The sequence below is a fragment of the Myodes glareolus genome, chromosome 19, assembly GCF_982192425.1.
Source record: "Myodes glareolus chromosome 19, mMyoGla1.1, whole genome shotgun sequence".
Lineage (NCBI taxonomy): Eukaryota > Metazoa > Chordata > Mammalia > Rodentia > Cricetidae > Myodes > Myodes glareolus.
The window spans coordinates 5,653,215-5,673,804 of NC_142044.1; the positions used below are offsets into that span (position 1 = coordinate 5,653,215).

At 39.8% G+C, this 20,590-nt stretch overlaps 1 protein-coding gene across 49 annotated transcripts in view; it reads left to right on the forward strand.

Annotated features, from left to right (window-relative positions):
- The window catches only part of Rims2 (regulating synaptic membrane exocytosis 2), a 431,117-nt gene that overhangs the window by 142,907 nt on the left and 267,620 nt on the right, over window positions 1-20,590 (forward strand). For 4 of the 49 annotated variants that reach the window (XM_085679055.2, XM_087898756.1, XM_085679056.2 and 1 more), the window contains exon 1: window positions 17,170-17,854. The exons of 38 other annotated variants lie outside the window; for them this stretch is intronic. In XM_085679055.2, the coding sequence (XP_085535181.2) occupies window positions 17,733-17,854 (122 nt within the window). In that variant the 5' untranslated portion in view covers window positions 17,170-17,732. Of the gene's footprint in view, window positions 1-17,167; window positions 17,855-20,590 lie in introns of those variants that run through there. 7 more of the 49 variants (XM_048457250.3, XM_048457247.3, XM_048457249.3 and 4 more) reach the window with 5 other exon arrangements.

Below are 20,590 nucleotides of genomic sequence, written 5' to 3' on the forward strand. Positions count from 1 at the left end.
CTTCATCTGGTTATCTACCTTGCGATAGCACCACATTGTACTTCCTTCCTCCTCTTCCCTCCTTTTATCTCTTCCTCCTTCTTGTTTTTTTTATATATAGATGACTGCCATTTATGAATCATTTCTCTTATTTTCTTTAGTAGTTCCTGTTTTAAAGTCGGCATTCACACTGTGTCAGCATGCTTCTTCTTGTTGATCCCTTCACATTGCCCGTTTTCGCTCCTCCACACTCTCCCACTGCCTCTCTACCTTGTCCCCTCTCCTCCCTTCTGGTCCAGCTTTTGCCACCAAATGTCTTCATTACATTATTGAGTAGAAATGGTGAAAAATTGCTGCGCACCGCAGCCCCCCCCCCCCGTCTGTGCTCTGAGCGCTAGAAGCCAGTTCGTGAGCTTCGGGCAAGGGGCTGGAGTTGAGAATACACATGCAGAGACAGACCGACACATAGACCTTCCAACACTGGTACCAAAAAGCCTCTCTTTAATAGCACCATGGAGGCTTAAATACCCAGCAGTCAATGGCCAACAGGTGAAAATCCCATCCTCTGATACTCTAGGCAAAGCACAGCTTTTAGTAACTACCATTAGAATACCATTAGAAGGCTCTAGACAGGGAAGAACAGCTGACTCAATTAGTCCCAACAAAAAGTGGTTGCTTTGTTTCAACTCATAGTGTAAACGTAGGGATATTATTCTCAAATATGATGTTAGCTGTAGACTTTTTAAATATCCTCTACTCTTTTCAGGGAATTATATTACTAGTATCCTGAGTTTAAGAATGAATGACTGTGGAGCTTTGACAAATGTTTTTTCTACTTTTCTTAAAGTGAGAGCGTATTCCCCTTTAGTCTGCTGAATTATGACAATCATTTGCAAGTGCTGTGCTAGCCATACATTGCTGGACTCATCTTTTGATTTTGAGGGTGATATTCTGTTTATACATTTCTGTATCTGATCTACTAGTATTTTATTAGAGAATTTAAAAACTTTATGTTCATAAGAGATCTTTGTATATGGTTTTCTTTCTTGTATCTTCACTGGTTTTGCCCTCAGTGGAACACTGGCCTCATAAGTCAAGTTACCAAATAACATTTTATCTTTAATGTTCTTCAGAGGTTCATATAGAAGTGGGTTTTTCCCTAGAATTTTTAAGCTGTGGATTTAGTTAAGTGTCTATAACCTGTTCAGGTTACTTTCTTACTCTTGAATGTGCAGCCATTTCTACAGTGTGGCTTTGTAAGGTGCGGTATGGATGATGCTCACTAGTCATTTGAAAAGAATTTTTTTCTATTAAAATGTTAGAGACAAGTGGGATACTCACCTGTAATCAGCAAGGCAGATTTAGAGCTTTGTAAGTTTTGGGGCCCACTTGATAACTTAGAAAGAGTTGTCAAAAGACAGTATTTATAGGAAGATGGGAAGGCCTGGGTGTAGCTCTGTGATGTAGCACTTGCCCAGGGTGGTATGCGCCTTGAGTTCAGTAGGCTCCTAGGATTGCCATGGATGGTGGAGAAGATGACTGGATGGTTTGTTCTTTTCTCACATTCCATGTTCACCTCTATGTTGGACATACGTCTTCATCTTTCAATTCACTTTTGTATGTGTTGGTGCATTTGGGATAATTTCCATGGCCGTTCTGCTGTCTGAAGTTGGTTACTGTTGACTTTTCACATAGAGACATTTGATCAGAATCGCTTCCTTCTGTCTTGCTCCTCATTGGTTTGCCGTCTGATGCATTTGTCTCCATTGCTTTGTTCTTCCTACTCACGGTCTAGGGACGCCACTGTCTAAATCTTTTAGACCGACTGACAAGGCTGCTCACTTTTAAAGTGGTTTTCAGTTAAACATGCACAATTATAATTGATAGCCATTTTCTTAGTGACATTTAATTATCTTAGGCTCTATTTATTTTGTTTTTCTTGAAAGTGTATGTTTTCATTTTAACAACATTTTTTAAAGCATCCAATATTCATTTACAACATTTGGTTTTGATATTAATAGTATTAAGGAAAATACCTTAGTATAATAAGAGGCACAATGGAAAAGAAAGCCGAAAAGACATTGAAATGGGGTGGTTTGTTACCCAAATAGTGGTGGCTTGGTAGCCGCAAGCACTCTTTGTTTTAGCTATTGCTGAGAAAATTGTTTGGTAATACCAAAATGGTCATTTTTTGAGAATATTTAATTATAACACTGTTTATCTTTATTTTGGATTACTCAGGTGTTTCCTGTTAATAAAATATAAAAGTTAATCTTTATAATAAATTTAATGTGTTTTAATTTTTTTCTTTCATTGCAATTTTTTTCATACATTCTGATCATATTCTTTCCCCACCTACAACCCCTCCCAGACCTTCCCATCTCACTACATGCTCTGTCTCTCTCCCTCTCTTTCTCTCTCTCTCTCTCTCCCCACCTCTCCTTAAAAAAACAAATCAAACAAACCATCCAACAGGCAAAACCAAAATGAAAATGAAAACCAGTGAGACAAAAAAATTGCCAAAACCCAAACAAAAAACATGGAGTCTGTCTAGTGTTGGCTAGCTACTCCTGGGCATAAATAGTTCTTGTCCTGGCAAGGCCTGACTGACAGGCCCAGTGTCATTCCGTGGGAGGAAACTGTTTTTCTTTCCTCAGCAGCTGTAAATTGCACATAGGTTCTTGCTAAGGGGTGGGACTTTGTGTTCATGTTCCTTCTCCTTGTTAAGCATTTGTCTGGTGTGAACTTGTGCGGGTCCTGTGTGTGCCGTCACAGTCTCTAGGAGCGCTTATGTGTGTCAGCCCTGTGCTGTCAGAAAACACGGATTCACTCTGCTCTGACATCATCTGTCTCCTACAATCCTTCTGCTTCCTCAAGATGGCTCCTGAGCCTTAGGGTGGAGAGTAGGATGGATATGTCTCCCTGTGGCTGAGAACCCAATAGACGTGTCTTCTCGGCACTTTTACTGGTTGTGTCCTTGTTAACCACCATCCACTGCGCCATGAGCTCCTCTGACGAGCTCTGAGACTGTTTGTTACCATGTCTGTTTATAAAATAATACCAGCAGATTCGCCCCTAGGGTCTGCAGATTTCCCAGCCATGGGTTCTTGTCTAGAATGACAGCATCAGGCATGCACTTTCTTCTGTGGCGTGGACACTTTAAGACTAATTAGACTGCTTGTTACCCTCATCCCCTAGTGCAGCCATGGGCACACCTGGCCATGCTGATCACTAGTGTCGCTCACGGGTCTACAGCTGACTAATCTTACCGCTGGCCCCTGCTCCCAGACTGCCTGTCCTGCTTATCACTCTCTAGTGCTGTGAAAGCTAACCAGTAGGGGGGAGCTTCCTGGTTAGTACTAACTCGGTTTCTCCATGTCCTGTGATCACTGTGGTGTTTCTCTTTTAATTTTGTGTGGTCACTTTTAACACTCGGAATCCTGGAGACTGAACTGAATGTATTAGTCTTGTGCATGTCAAAATAGTTTAATACATATGAGATTGCTCTTCTTCTAAGAGCAATTTGAAATGCTAAATTAATATAGAATTGTATAAATTTCCTTAGTAATTTTGGATACGCTAGGTTTTCTGTTTCCACAATAAGAAAGTATAAATAAATGGTTGCGTAGAGAACCAAGCTTACCATTACCTATAAACCACTGATTTTCTCTCTGAGGTGTTTATCCAGTAGTTATATATGCACATACGTGATGCAGTTGGGGAGTTTTGAGGTGTGACTCGGAGCTCTGTGTGGGACGCAAGTCTTCCAAGGGTGATTTGAAGGTTATCTGCGGAGTAGTTCTTACTGTGCTTACCTAATTACACAGTGCCTGAGCTGGAAAATTGAACTTTAGTGTGCTCTCCCCTCCCTACTGATGCACCAGCCCCTTCTGCTTGTTTCTTTTCATTTCCTTGTTCGCTTAATATATTTCCATGTTGGCATTTTTTGTCCATTTCGTAAATGTTATTTTCCTCATTAATATTTTCAAATTCTGAGTTTTGTATCTGTATATCTACTTTAAAGTATGCATAAAGCTTTCTTGTCTTATTAAGGCAGACTTAACAAATTTTAGTTAAATCTTTCAGAAAAAGTATGTCACAGTTTTTTATATAATCAAAACAGTAGTGCTGCGGAGTTTAGGGAGCCAAATTCTGATGCAAAGCAACTTTTTTTTTCATTTCCGTAGTATAAACACATGTCTGTGTAAATGTGTGTGAGTTATTTGACACAATTGAAAGTCTTGATTTCAGTTTGTGCGTTACTGTTTTGTTCCTACGGAAAAGTCTGTCTGTTTATGACAAAGGCTTGAATTTGTCTTTTACTCTTATTTTTACATCACCTTGTCTCATATAATTCTGGGCCCAGTTAGATGGTCAGATGATGTCTGTTCTCAGGTCATGTCAAGTGTGATTTGGGTGTTTTGGAATGAAGAGACTCAAGTCGGAAGAGCTGTTTTCTGAACGCTTATTCTACCTTTCCATAATCCACCTGGGAAAAACAAACTACGAAACCCAAATCCACTTGTACAAAACAACACATCTCATGTTTGTCTCTTGCAATAGGAGAGTTTAGCATCTGTGACACACACCTGGGTATCAATAGGGAGATGAAGATACTACTCGTGGTTTTGAAAATATGCTCATTCTCTTGTACGATGGTTTTGAAGGGCCAATACCTGCATTGGGAAGAAAATGTTGATGAACTTGTGTTTTGAAGGCAGGACTGGTATATCTTCTGATAGTTTGGATAAATTTGGAAAAAGACTATCAAGGATAGCTCCTAGCAAACCTGCAGAACACGGTTCTGAGTAAAGTCAACCAGGAATTCCTGTGATGCCAAACTGAGAAATGGTTAAATGAGCTGAAATTCAGAAGATGAAGTAAAAAAGACAGGAAATACAGATGCTTGTAGTCATGGGACCCATGCTACCTCGGGGGAGCCTGCAGATGAGTATACAATGTAGCCATAATAGGACATTCAAGACATTTCAAGATACAGAACAGGAGTAAGAGCTAACTATGGACACTAAGAAAGCAGTAGTCATTAGGGGAGAGGACATTCCATGGGTGTTTGTGAAGAATGAAGAGTGAAAATGGCTTCTTGTCGAGGAGAACATAGCATTAGCATCTAGTACCACGGGTGTGATAGATGAAGCACAGAAGAAAGACCTGATGTAGAATTGGCAATAAAGAAGTCATTGCTAAGAGCAATTTCAACAAAACGTTAAACATCGAAACTTGATCATGTAGTCCAGAAAAGTCTGGGAACTGAGGAACTGGGTGCAGAGGCTAGAGACAGCTTTCCGAAGTTCAGCTGTGACGAGGAACAGGAAAATAGGACAGTACCTGCAAGAAAATTGGGTTCAGGGGGTTCTTTTAGGATAAGAAATGATTCAGTAACAGAATCAGTGGGGTAGAATTTGGTGAGAAAATGCGAGTCTTGTGTGAAATCACATGGCTAATAGGCTCAGTAGAATGCTTTCCTTCTATGTTTTCAAAGTTAGGGCATAAATAACCTCATTCATGGGTAGGTGGAATCTCTGATAAATCCCTATTTCTGGTCTTTTTTAAGGGATAGAGGAATTATAATTTTAAAATTGATAAGCGTGGACAGTAGGCTTCCATCGTCTTATTTTCAGAAAGTCTGTTTATGTTGAACACAAACTTTTGCTGCTTAGTTTAAGCTGAGGGAAGAAAGGGAGAACCGCAAAACTAAAGCATCTGTTCAGAGATCATTTGAGAACAGAATCTGGATCGCATGGAATGAATGGACTCAGGTCAGAAGAGTTATTTTCAGGAGAACTGCTGTGAATCAGACGATTCCAGGCTGTGGATCTTCAAACGCGGACTGGAGAGAGAACACACAGTCCATCAGGTTCTTCTGCAAACACTGTGTTTTTCTGGCCACAAGGTCTCCTTTCAGAGTTCTTCACTTGCTCTTTTAATGTGGAACTTAGTCGCTTGGTGCCTTTACTTTGAATTTTTTCTTCACTTCTCTTTTGATTGATTATTTTTTATTCATTTTACATTCCAACCATAGTTCTCCCTCCTCTCCTTCTTTGCACACCCCATCACCTCCCTGCCAGCCTGCTCCCCCACCCACTCCCCTCAAAGGGTAAAGCCTCCCATGGGGAGCCAACAAAGCCTGGCACACTAAGCTGAGGCAGGACCAAGCCCCCCTACTCCCTGCAAGGCTGAGCATGACATCCCACTGCGGCGCGCTTCCTGACCAGCAGGAATGAACGCCACGAAAAACGAGAATTCCTTCCCTGATCACGTCTTTATTCGGAGCACTCGATTGAGGAAAATTGGGAGAAGGGAAGAGAGAGTGCAGGGACGAGAGAAAGCTTAGAGAGAGGAAGCAGAGCCCAAAGGCAGCTGCTTTTAAACGGTGGAGAGGCTTGAATGCTGATTGGTTAATACCATTTGCTGGTCTGCGCATGTGCAGGCAAGGGTTCTCAGCCCCACGTGGCTAAGCCAGGTATGGACTTGTATACTTCCAAACTGCAGGACCACCTGTGCCTCTAGGTGGCTCCCTACATCCCACCATAGGGAATGGGCTCCAACAAACTAGCTCATGCACAAGCGATAGATCCTGGTCCCACTGTCAGGGGCCCCTACTTTAAATTTTTAAAATTTATTTGTGTATGTGTGTGGCTCACACGTGTACACATGTGGAGGTCAGAGGACAGCCTCTGAGACTGAAGTCTTTCCCTCTATCACCTGGGTCCCAGGTCCCGAACTCAGCCCACTAGGTTTGAGAGTCGTTGCCTTCACCTGCTGAGCCACCCCTCTGGTTCCCGGTGCTTAGTATCTCACACCTCTTATTTTAACTGCCTCTCTGGGTTATCTCATCTACTTACTAACATTCTAATGTTTCCTGAAGCTACATCTTTTGCTGATAATTCACTTCTGTATTGACATATTGATTACCACCCTATCTTCCTTTTAAAGGATCATGTGCACATACTTCAAGTTCAACTCAACATCTCTTCCATTTCTTTCTTTAAGCTGTGCCCCATTTAGCATTCTGTCTCAGCAAATTTGGAGACTAATGCCCGGTTACTTAAGAAAGAAGTCTAAGAGCCGTTTCTGACTCTTGACCTTCGCACGCCACTTCTTCCTCCTGTGGTCACTGACTAATGCCCTTGATTTAGTCTCTCCATTCTTAGTCCATTCGTTTTTCCTCTTGATCCTACTGTGACAGCCAACTAATACTTGCTTGGATTATTACTTTAACTCTCTAATTGATGTTCCTGCATTCCCACATAGTAAGATAACATTTTGATATACTTATGATCTACTCCTCTTTTTGTGTCTCTTGCTCATGCCTGAATCCTCTTGATTCTGACCATCAGGACGTTGTGCATATATTAACACATAGGAGAGTTGTGTCACCACAATGCTGAACTGTGACTTGATTGAAAATCAAAATCTTTAACCAGTTTTCAAGGTCCTATGAAATGTGTCTCCTGTTTCCTCTCCAGCTACTTGATTTTTCCTGCCTTTGCCTCTGCTGATTCTTTGACTGGTGTCCTTGCTTGGTCTGGTGCGTGCAGTGCACTGCACCCGTCATATTCTTCCTTGTTTGCACATGCAGTGCACTGCACCTGTCATACTCCTCCTTGGTTGCACATGCAGTGCACTGCACCTGTCATACTCCTCTTTGGTTGCACATGCAGTGCACTTCACTCATCATACTCTTCCTTTTCTGCACATGCAGTGCACTTCATTCATCATACTCCTCCTTGATTACACATGCAGTGCACTGCACCTGTCATACTCCTCCTTGATTACACATGCAGTGCACTGCACCTGTCATACTCCTCCTTGGTTACACATGCAGTGCACTGCACCTGTCATACTCCTCCTTGGTTACACATGCAGTGCACTGCACCTGTCATACTCCTCCTTGGTTACACATGCAGTGCACTGCACCTGTCATACTCCTCCTTGGTTACACATGCAGTGCACTGCACCTGTAATATATTTCTCTTCCTTGTTCTGCTCATCGCATGTTTGACACTTTATTATCTATGATTCTTATCTGGAATGGTACTTAGTCCAGGAGAACACCTCTGAACTAAGAGTCCAAGGTCATTTCAGGGTTCCTGCTACATATTCTCTTTATATTACCAATCTAAGTCCTCGGAGAAGCAGATGTGACTTATTTACATTATATATACCCATATGTCTACCCCATTAGACTACAGGACAGAACTTGTGAGGACAAGGACGAGCTTGAACCCCTCTTCACTCCATCTTTTCTCCTTTGAGGAGTTAGGACTGTGCCAGGAAACTGTAGTTAATACTTAGCAGACACTTCTCTAATGAATGATTTTCAACAGTGATTTATTCTTTCAATAATTTATACAACAAAACAGTTTGGATTACTTAGCATTGAAATTCAGTACCTTTGGCTTGGAAATATTGGGCTGCATCTTCAAGACTGAATACTTGTCCTATGCCATTCAGAGGATGAAGAATTAGAAAGAGTTGTGGAGGCCCATATAATAAACCTGAATTCTTTCACATGTACAGGAAGTCATCAGTTTGTCAAGAAACTGTAGTCCTGCTAAATACATTTGGTACCAAGATACTGGAATAGTAGATATTAATTTGATATTATTCCTTTTGTAATTGTGGCTGCATGGAAGTAAGTGGTTTTTGGTTCAACATACAAATTAATTCTTATTTTTTAAATTATTTTATTTTTTGAGATAATATAATTCTATCATTTCTCCCCTTCCTTTTCTTCCTGCCAACCCTCCCACATACTCCTTGATCTCATTCAAATTTACTGTAAACTACATTTTAGATATTTGTCCTGACATTCACAACATAAAATATAATGAAATTTAATAAATCGGTAAGTATTTTATTAGATGGATCTCTAAGGTCTTTTGCTTGAGCACCTTCACAGATAGCAAGGTAGCATTCTCCACAGTGGACTGAACATTCACCATATGGCTGACAGAAACAAGACTTCTTTTTAGAGGCTCTCCAAACACTCTTGTCTATTTTGAAACAGATGGGAAAATAGCCCATTGGGACACTTTACTATTGCCTTAAAGTTAGCCTTCTTAATGGTGGCTGTAGTTCTGTGATGGCCACTGGAGCCTGTAGACAGACCGAAACAATGGGCAGCAAAGGTAACGTAAACACACACCGCAGGCAAAGGACAAACAGTTATGTCCTAACTCTCTGTTCTCATTTACCCTCAGCCAGAGATAAGCTGTTGGTCACCTTTTCTGCATATTGAATTCAATGGTTTTTTTTATAAACAATAAGAATAAAAGTGTATTCTCATTTATGAGAAATATTCTGTAATGTGCAATTTAATTTGAAAATAGAGGACTGTAATGTTAAAATTTATTTTTAGATTTCTGTTGATAACTTTTTTCAGCATAGAAACTAACTGATGTTCTTTTAAAAGAGAAATGTGGTGGTGGCACACACCTTTAATCCTAGCGCTCAGGAGGCAGAGGCAGGTGGATCTCTGAGTTCTAGGTCAGTGTGGTCTACAAGAGCTAGTTCCAGGACAAACTCCAAAGCTATAGAGAAACCCTGTCTCAGAAAACCAAAGCAAATCAAAAAACACCCCCACAAACCAAACCAAAATAAAAAAAAAATTAAGAATCAAATAAGGGAAATAGCTATAATCAAAGCTACATATATGTGTGCAAATCTCACAACAAACTCACTATTTTACACAACTAATAGTTGTTAATAACGTAAAAAAAAATTCTGTATACTTAAGATCCACAGTAGCACACCCGGAGAGTGAGATCCACAATAGAACACTCAGATAGTGAGATCTACACTAGAACACCCGGATAGTGAGATCTACAGTAGCACACCTGGATAGTGAGATCCACAATAGCACACCCGGATAGTGAGATCCACAATAGCACACCCGGATAGTGAGATCTACAATAGCACACCCGGATAGTGAGATCCACAGTAGCACACCCGGATAGTGAGATCCACAATAGCACACCCGGATAGTGAGATCCACAATAGAACACCCGGATAGTGAGATCCGCAGTAGCACACCCGGATAGTGAGATCTACAATAGCACACCCGGATAGTGAGATCCGCAGTAGCACACCCGGATAGTGAGATCCGCAGTAGCACACCCGGATAGTGAGATCCGCAGTAGCACACCCGGATAGTGAGATCCACAATAGAACACCCGGATAGTGAGATCCGCAGTAGCACACCCGGATAGTGAGATCCACAATAGCACACCCGGATAGTGAGATCTACAATAGCACACCCGGATAGTGAGATCCACAGTAGCACACCCGGATAGTGAGATCCACAATAGCACACCCGGATAGTGAGATCCACAATAGAACACCCGGATAGTGAGATCCGCAGTAGCACACCCGGATAGTGAGATCTACAATAGCACACCCGGATAGTGAGATCCGCAGTAGCACACCCGGATAGTGAGATCCGCAGTAGCACACCCGGATAGTGAGATCCGCAGTAGCACACCCGGATAGTGAGATCCGCAGTAGCACACCCGGATAGTGAGATCCGCAGTAGCACACCGGATAGTGAGATCCGCAGTAGCACACCCGGATAGTGAGATCTGCAGTAGCACACCCGGATAGTGAGATCCGCAGTAGCACACCCGGATAGTGAGATCCACAGTAGCACACCCGGAGAGTGAGAGAGTTACTAGAATGAAACAGAAACGTATTCTGGTGTTTGAAGACAATTTCCTGGTAGCCTGTTTAATGGCTGAAACAAAATTTCTATTGGTGGAATAAAATTACCGATGGAGAAAAAAGAACCTCCATTCTTTTTTTTTAAAATAACATATTACATGAAAAGAATTATAGATAAGAGTTCTCTAGGTCAATATACTATAGATGCCATTATTGTCCTATTTTGCTGAAAGATGACTATAGTTGTGACAATGGTAGTTGTTATTTTTACATAATAGCAAGTTTTAGTCAGTATTCTTTCCTGAAGAATCTAGGAAAGCTTGGGAATTACTAGGTGGCAAAAGTGCCTTTTGAACTCACTTTGTAAGCTCAACTGGAGGCCCTGGCGGCCCAGGGCTGAGTTTTGGAAAATGTAAGTCAAGCAGTTGAACTGGATCTGATTCTTGCTCAGTTAGAGCCTAAGACTGTGGTGTCACTACCAGTGGTTTCCCTGGAGTTGGCGGTCCTAACATTGTACAGACATTGCCTTTTCTGAAATACTCATTTTCTCCCTTCTCCGTATATTCTCTCGGTATCACTTTGAATGTTCTCATTTGGGAGGTAATATTTAGTTGGCCTTAATAGCTGTATCCTTGTTTTCTGTGAAAAAGTGTATTCACGTTGCCACCAGCTTTAGGGTGGCTGTCAATATGTCTGAGCTATAGTCCAGCAGGATCAGCCCTCGTATCTCCTGGCAAGGAAGAGAACCCTGAGAGGTGATCATGATGCTGGGACTTCATGCTGCATGGTGCCAGTTTTCTCTTTGCTCTCTGAATTAGGTAGGAGAGGTGATTTGGGTTATGAGCACTGAAGTCATGAAAAGTGTGTACCAACACCGTTCAGTCTCTGAGAAGTCTATTGGTTAACTGTTTATATTAGACAGAAGCTGGGCATCTACAAAAATTTAAAATCATTATGCAACCAGCTTTGTTTCATTTTATTTATGCTTTTTCAATCCAGGGTTTCTCAGTAGCTCTGGCTGTCCTGGAGCTCACTCTGTAGACCAGTTTGACCTCAAACCGACAGAGATTTGCTTGTCTCTGCCTCCTGAGTACAGATTAAAGGTGTGCGCCACCACCACCTGGTGACCTGCTTTAATTTTAACTTTGACTTTTTTTTATCAGATTTTTTGTATGTGTGTGCATGCATATATGTATATATGCATCATAAGCATACATGTTTACATGAGTGTAGGCATCCAAAATTAACATAGGTGTTTTCCTAGATTGATGTCCTAGATTGATGAGCAGAGTCTCTCAGTGGACCAGGGACTTGGCACTTTGGCTAGCTGGGTTAGCTGTCCTGCTCCTGGGGTTCCCTGTCTTCTGCTCCCATGTTCTGGGATTACAGGTGTGTACTACCCCCACTTGACACTTGTATGGGTCTGGAGATCAGAACTCCAGTCTTCACCCTTGGCTGTTAGGTGCTATGCGCCCCGAGCTGCTCGTCCAGCCCCTGTATCAGACTTTTGTGAATATGAATGTTTTAGTTGTTTTTTTTTAGATTTGAATACATGTATTTAGGTCTAACTTTACCCCTCTTTGGTCCAGAATGTACTGTCTGGTTCATCCTAAGTTGAAACATTGTGAAAATGACCAGTTTTGAATGCTTCCCATTCCTTCCCTGTGCCGAGTCTTTCTTTTCTTATTTGTCTTCTCTGAAATAAATGGTTCTGTGATCATTGCTTCAGGAAAGTATTTCTAATAGATAATATTAATTTGCAAAACACAAGGATAGTATTTTTGAAGATGTCCTCTGGTTTCTGTTTCCCTCTCATACACTTCAGACAGTCAGTGGAACAAGACTAGAGAAGTCGGGGAATTGATGCAGTCGCATCAGTTGTATGTGTGTGACTGATGTGGGCATAATGATGCATGTAGACATAAGACTACATGCATGCAGCTATACATTTTAAGATGTGCAAAGCCTGTTAGCACTTCTAGACCTTTGCCCTGACTTCACATATTTGTGTTATCACAATTCCCAAAGCTGTGCTTTCCGCAGCTAATCATTAACTATGTGTAGATAATAGTTTAGTTGTTTGCAGCTAAAGATATTACAGAGACGTTTTGATATGTTTGTTTACATTTACTTATTTTTATGTGTTTGTATGTATGTGGATGTTGTTCCTGTGTGAGTACAGGTATGTACATGCCATGGTTCATGAAGGAAGGTAGAGTAGCTTTGAGCTCAGTCAGGGTCAGGCTGCATGGGAACCACCTTTCCTCTTTGAGCCATGCCATTGGCACTTCTTTGGTACTATTGGAAATGTAACGGCAGCCAGATGTTGTGGCTCATGCTTTTATTCCCTGTTTGGGAGGCTAAGGCAGCAAGGCACCGATATTTCGGGGCAGCCTTGGCTGTTCCATGATGAGTTCTAGGTCACGAGGTACGAGGTACGAGGTCAGCCTTTGCTGTGGGGTGGGACCTCAGTTCTAGGTCACGAGGTACGAGGTCAGCCTTTGCTGTGGAGCGGGACCTCAGTTCTAGGTCACGAGGTACGAGGTACGAGGTCAGCCTTTGCTGTGGAGCGGGACCTCAGTTCTAGGTCACGAGGTACGAGGTACGAGGTCAGCCTTTGCTGTGGGGTGGGACCTCAGTTCTAGGTCACGAGGTACGAGGTACGAGGTCAGCCTTTGCTGTGGGGTGGGACCTCAGTTCTAGGTCACGAGGTACGAGGTACGAGGTCAGCCTTTGCTGTGGAGCGGGACCTCAGTTCTAGGTCACGAGGTTAGCCTTTGCTGTGGAGTGGGACCTCGTCTAAGAAGACAAAGTAGCAGGGCCAGTGCGACGGCTCAGTGGGAAAGAATGCTTGCAACGGAGCTCGATGACCCAAGGGCAGTGACTGGAACCCACACGGTGGGATGCAGAGGAATGACTCTTTCAAGTTGTCTTCCATGACTTCACAGTGGCAAGTGTGTACACACGAACACACCCCTCCCCACACACATGTACACGTGTGCACAGATGGCGGACACATATAAAAATTAAAACTAAATGTGTCCATCTTTAAAATCACAAGCCTAAGTACACCCTGAGTAATGGTGGCTTGTTAGATAAGAAACACTACCAGGCTCTGACTTCTTTTGAGTTCATGAGAGCCTTCTTAGTGTTTACCTAGCATCCGTTAGATATTTGTAAACCGAAACTTATAAATGACCATTATAAGTTACCAGTTAGTACTTCCAATGTTTTTGAAGATAATATAAAGAAGTTAGTGTTGTTTGGTTTTCTATTCATTTAGTAACAATTCAATTACATTATTATAGAATTTCAGAAATTTGCTGTTGCAGGAAACTAATGGACACTCACAGTAGAAGGGAGGGAGTGAGGCGGTGGATGCCTTCCTTAAGCATTGCTGAGTGTACGCTTACGGGTCCATCCTTAACTCCCATTTCCACTAGTCAGTAATTATCCTGTGATGATAGCTTTGTTTGTACAAACATTGGAAGTTTGCCTTTTCTTACAGTAAAAATTGTTATTTTCATATCCTGAGGTAATATTAATATTTTGCTTTTTATTCTGTTTTTCTTTGAAAATGTTTTGAACATTTTTTAAATCTTTGATAATATCACTAAATATTTTTCCTTAACATTTTACCAGTATAGGCTTCTGGCAACAAATCTGGTATGATTTGTTGCCATATTATGATCACCTGGCCAGTATTATTTTATCATTTTAAAAGGTGAAAATACCTTGTTTTTATTTTTTGTAATTATTTTAATCACCCCTGGATTGAACTTCAGGTGTTGATTGGCATTTTATATATCTTCTTTACTTAAGTTGCCTTTGCTTTCAAGTGTTCCTAAGCACTTCCGACTCTCTTGGGACTCTTGGTGACCCTGCTCTTTGTAATGAGTTGCTGAAGATCTTAGTGGAACAGCCAGAGAGACTAAGACCACCTCCTCCTCACTTTTGAGTGTTAACTTCCATTCCTATTGGACTAGATAGAGATAAGGTCCTCTCTTAGTTGTAAGGCATTTCTTAATTTATCTAAGTTTTCTGGAACAGGGAAATCATAAATATTATCAGCCATTGCCATCTGCTGAATAGGACACTGGTGGCATGTATGAAAAAGCTATTGTTTTTTTTGAAGAATAAATGTGAACAAATTATACCTGAATATAATAGTTAAATTCTTTTATTAGTAATTTGCTTCTATAAGTTGTTCATAGTTAAGATTTCTAAATACTATGTACTTTATAGTTTATAAAATCCATTATGTACATTACATATTTTAATTCAGTAATAACTCTAGAAGACGAATGAGAGTGCTAGTTTTGACTTAAAGAAATAATTCTATATAAAATATCTAAAATGAACACCCTGGGAATTATAGCTAATAATGGTTCAGCCAGTGCTTAAACTCCAGCTCTGTGCGCGCAGAGTCTGCGCTTTCTGTCCTATTGTTTGTTGACGTACCCGCTAACTGAAACAGGAAGCAAATATCTTTAACCTACTTTGCAGTACTTGAAACCATGACCAGTTACAAAGTTCATTAAATTACAATGTTTTTGTTTATAAACATTAGTAATTATTCTATTCATGAGCTTTATTGCATGATGTGATACCATGTGGTACCTTGAAAACAAGGAAGCGAACAAATGAACCAGATATACCAGAAAATCAAAGCTGTCAGTGATTTTCTGTTCTGTCTATGGATGTGAGTCAGAATTAACAATCTAATAAAATGTGGGTATCTATTTATTTAACATGTTTATTGAACACTGACTCTGTACTGTGCATTGTGCTAGATGACTGGACAGAATATAAGGCACAATTTAATGGAGTTGAAAATAAGTCTTTCACTTTCTATTTGGTAACTACATGGATTTTCCACAAAGAATACTTTACAGGGAGGTTAAAGGAGACCACACAATGGAGGGCGTAATCTAAAGCAGACATCTTCCTTTGACCCACTAAAAATTAGCGGGACAAGTGAAAGGTAGTGATGGGGGTAGAGTAGCAAGTACCGTTTAGGGATACTGAGGAAGTAGGAGAAAATGGAGCAGTAGGGTCAACAGTATGTGTGTTGTATGGAGACAGTATAAAATACATCTCTGAGCAAGGCAGTTGATGCATTTTTTATTAATTCAAGGGTTTATCTTAAAAATTCATTTCAATACTATCTCTGGTGCTTAGCTCATTGTTGAAACTCTTATTGTGATCTACCTTAAGATCCAATTTTGAGACACAGAAGAAACATATTTAGACAATAAAACCTGTTTTGTTCTATATCCACATAAATTATCACACTTATTTCAAAAGGGCTTTGATCATAAAAATTCAACCTATCCACAAGAATAGTGATTTAGATAGTTTATCACATATTGTTAACCATGAAATTAAGTCAAAAGTAAGAATCTTAAAAAATATATGCCTCCATTTTTTAAAAATTGACCATTTTAAGATGAAAATTATCAAGTTAGGAGCAGAGGCCTAAAAACGCACAGCATACAGGGTTTCTTCCGACTGAGGTAAACGGAAGAAACATAACCTAAAATTTCTGTGCATTAAAATTTAGGAGATGCTTTTGTTTTGACTGAGATACCCTGGTTAGGGCACTGGGTAATAGTTTTTCTGCTCCTCAGTAGAGAATGGCTTTTATGGTAGGTTTTGTATATGTGCCAACGACTGTGCAGATATATAGGAAATAGGAGGGCGCACGTGAAATGGACAAAGTGAATGCTCCAAATACTCCTTAGTGAAGACTCACGTTCCAAATACTCCTTTATAAACTATGTAGTCATTAAGGCCCTAGTTTCTGTTCTCCATAAAATGGTAGCAAAACTAACACATACAATGTTTCCTGGATAATAAAAATATCTAAAGTCCCTTAAAAACTGAAAAGGTACTTTAGGAATGGACATGTGTGTGTTTGACAAATAGCTTAATGGTCACCTATAAAATATGAAATAATGACATCAAAATAAGGACACTCTTAGTTTAGGTCAAGCCTCTGACTGAACATCTTAGATCAATGGCCCTCTATGTAGAACCACCTATTTTCAACGGAGATAGCGCTAGTCTCAGAGGATGGATGCTGGCGTGAGGTTGTGCTGAGACCATGGCTGGAACCTTCAGGAAACAGCCTCAGAGAGAAATGCCAGGGCTGCCATTACTGAAATAGATCGAGACTAGTTGGTAAATATTTCTCATCATGGTTACATTTTTCTAAATTCATGGGTAAGATTTTATGTAATATGTGCCATTTAGCTGGATTTTAATTGAGATGGTAAAAATATTTTTCTATAATTACATAACTCATTATAAAGTCACTGTGTAGGGAGGGCTCTTAGAAAGAAACCAGAATGAACACTATTCACTTAAAAAATAATTTAAGACTTGTTAGAGAAGAAATTAATATGACCAAGAGCACGTTTTCCAAATGTGCTGTTCTGAAGACGCGCAGCGCCGAGCTGTAGGTGTAGAGCCTGCTGTCTGTCACAGTCATGTTCCTTCGTGGTACGGAGCGCTTATTTTAGCGTTCCAGCCCCATGCAGTGCTTGGAGAGACACATTCTGTGGCTGAAGTCATTCATTTTTCAGAAAAGAGAAAGCCTGGAAAAATGCATAATCTCTCTTCTTTCCCTGTAGCAACGTTAAGAAGATACCTTGTCCCATTTTTATTACTTCTGAGATTTTATTGCTGGCAGCCAGATGTGCAGAAATTCCTGACGACAGCATATATTCATTGCGTGTTTTTAATAGGCTTAGAGAAATATGAGTAGAGCCCATGAGCGCAGCTCAGCCTCACACTTCAGCCGGGGATGCCCAAAAAGCTTGCTGCTGTTTAGAATTCTTGCTACAGTCAGGAGAACGCCGAAAGCTGCACGAGCTCGGAACCTTACGGCTGACTTGGAAGAATAATGACTGTACAATTAGCTACCAACCTCTGCTCATTTAAGCACAGCTTTCACAGAGCTCAGGAGAAATATGGAACTTGATTGGCATGTTTTTGTTTGATGGTGTCTGCGAATAGATGACTTTTAAAGACAGGTGGTAAGGAAAATAAGGAGGATAAAAAGAAAGAAAATGCAATTTGAGACATTGCGCCAGGTCTGCAATTCTGTTTTATCTCATTTCCATGGGGTTTTTTCATCCCCACCAAATATTTTACAGAATGAGCTTTTTGGACAAACGCTGAACGATGCAAGGTGAGTAAAGCTAAACTATATTTTTCTAATATTATTTTCAGAGTGCTAATCTTGTATGGCTATGACATTGTTTGCCTTGAGGTATGGGTACTGTTTTTTAATCAAATATAGCATTTTACACAGCATTTTTAATTTGATCTTAAGAAGGAAAATCTCTTATTTTTAGGGCATATTGAGCATATTAAATGTAAGGAGACTGACCTCTGAGACATAGTACAGATCAGGTTCTTTCACTGTCTCTTTTCTAATAACTAAAATGATTAATTTAAAATGCCTGGTAGGTGTTTTTCCTGCAATCATGGAAGTGATTGCATTGCACATGTAAACATGGGACTGTATAATCATGTGTGATTTGTTGGAAAATATGAATAAGCAATCATGCATGCTCTTGTAAAGCACGCAGAAGATGATTTCTGGGCTAAGACGTTTCTCAGTGCAGGGTAGATCGATAACCACTCTTAAATAAGCTGTATTGTGGAGCTGCAGGCAGTGCTTTGTATTCGGTCGGCGACTTTGGACTCTGTGATATAAATTTCTATTGCTCTCTCTACTGATCTCTTTTGTGGGGAAGGTTGTTCAGTTATGAACATGTGTTCTAGATGGTTTGTCTGGCTCACACTAGCGGAGGCATTTTACTGAAGAAGCTTTAGAAATGCAGTTTTATCACCAGGTTCTTTCCTCGTTTAAGTTGTTCAGTTTTTGAGACTCTCTCCTGTTTTATACCAAGAATAATAGTCACGAAAACATACCCCATACAAGGAAAATATGTGTGGGGAAGGATTGAGACAGATATTCTGATAACACAATAATGCCCTGAAATTTTCTAGAAATGGACAGGAGGCTAATAGTGTTTAGCATATCAAATGGTTTTATTGGTCTGCTTCTTTTAGGATCTCTGAATACTGTGAGGCAGCCTATTTTAGAGATTAAAAAAGCTCATTATACAATATGTATCTTAATATAGCAAGTGAAAAGGAGGCCCGTGAAATCTATTGTCACTTAAGAATTTTCTTGGTGGCAAATATACTTGACCTTTTTTTAATATATAGTGTTTTTTTTTTCCTTAGTGAATTAAGTAGTTTTTCATTTCTTGCTTTCAGATTAATCTAAGGAGTGCTGGTGTAGGAAATGCTGGGGTAATCTACAATAGGCTCTTTATTTTAAGACATTGTTTCCTTATTCAGCAACATATCACATTCCTGTCTTTAATTTATTATAAAATTATATACATATATTGTGTTATTTTAAAATAAAAGTAATACGTGGCTTTCTAAAAATTTCCACGATCAAGCCACCATAAGAATGATTGTTCATCTTTTTATAAGTCTCTCTCTCTCTCTCTCTCTCTCTCTCTCTCTCTCTCTCTCTCTCTCTCTGATATGGAGAGTTTCCGTGTGCCTCTGGACAGCTCCCCGTTGAAGCTGTGCTGTGGCAGCATGGGGAGGCACAGGTTTGAAGTTAGAGTTGGCAACGTACCCTATGACTCTGTCTTTACCCTGGCCTTCTTTTGTTTTGTTGTTGACATGTTTATGGTTTCAGTGTTTTTATTAAATTCTGGCATTTTATTTTGGTATAATTATACAAGAAGTTGTGAAATTTCTAGTGCTTCCATAAATCAATAGTGTTTAGTTTTCTCAGAAATACTAGTAAATAAGGATTTTTTTTCTGTTTTAGAGAATAAATCATGCCTTTATATGTTCTTAATGTCCTATTTTTTTAAAAGATAGCATTAATTTACAAATTGCTCTTTAGAAACAATCTTCAGAAATAATCAACTACTTCATTTATTTTTATGATCAAGCAAGACCATTTGTACACATAGTTATTTTGGAAGTAGGGAGAGTATAAAATAAATATTTGAATTCCCAATTTATGTTACCACATTTAAAATTTTTGGTTATACTTTGTGTTTAGATTAGGTAAATGGATTGATTCTGTTTTTCATTCCACTTAAATTCTCTTACAAAGGAATGCCAGTGGCAGGACAAAATCATTACAGTTAATGTCAAGGCAAAACCAAAACCCATATATTTTTAAAGTTTCCTACTTCAAAGAAGAAGGAACGGCCGGAGGAGCTGAGCTGTGGTCAGAAGGTGCACAGGGGTAGAGCCTTTGCGCTGGTCTGCAGCCAGGGGCTCCGAGTCCTTCAGTTACATAATCCACTCCAGTTCTGGTTGCTATGTGAGCGGTAGACATTTCTTGTTTAGATTAGTTGGATAGAAGATTCAATATTGGTGCTGAGATAGTAGTTATAATATTTGAAGTGAAAGGAAAATAACATTGTAGCTTTGATGAAGTAATTTTTTTCTGAATTACCGTTTAAGAGAAATTACTAGAGTACTGTGCATCACTTGTGGGAAAAGCCATTATGAAAAGGATACCCTATCAAGCAGTTTTGAAATGAAAATTTTTCTTAGGCAATCAATCATATTTTTAAGTAACTCAACTTTTATCAGCTTTTAGGTGGCAGTGAAGTTGATTTCTATGACATTAGCAATAAAAGGTTAAAACTGAAAATCTTTTTAATGTGCTCTAAAAGCATTTCTAAGTTCAACTTGTCAAAGAAGGAAAGATTTTATGTATGCAGTAATATGCAAATCATAAATCACTGAATTGGAGATTAATATGGATTGCTAAACGATTAGCTATGGATAGTAGATATTTATTAGTGAACATGAACAGATTATTTAGGCTAGTGTTTGTTTGGGAACCATATAGTATAACTATCATGTTTCA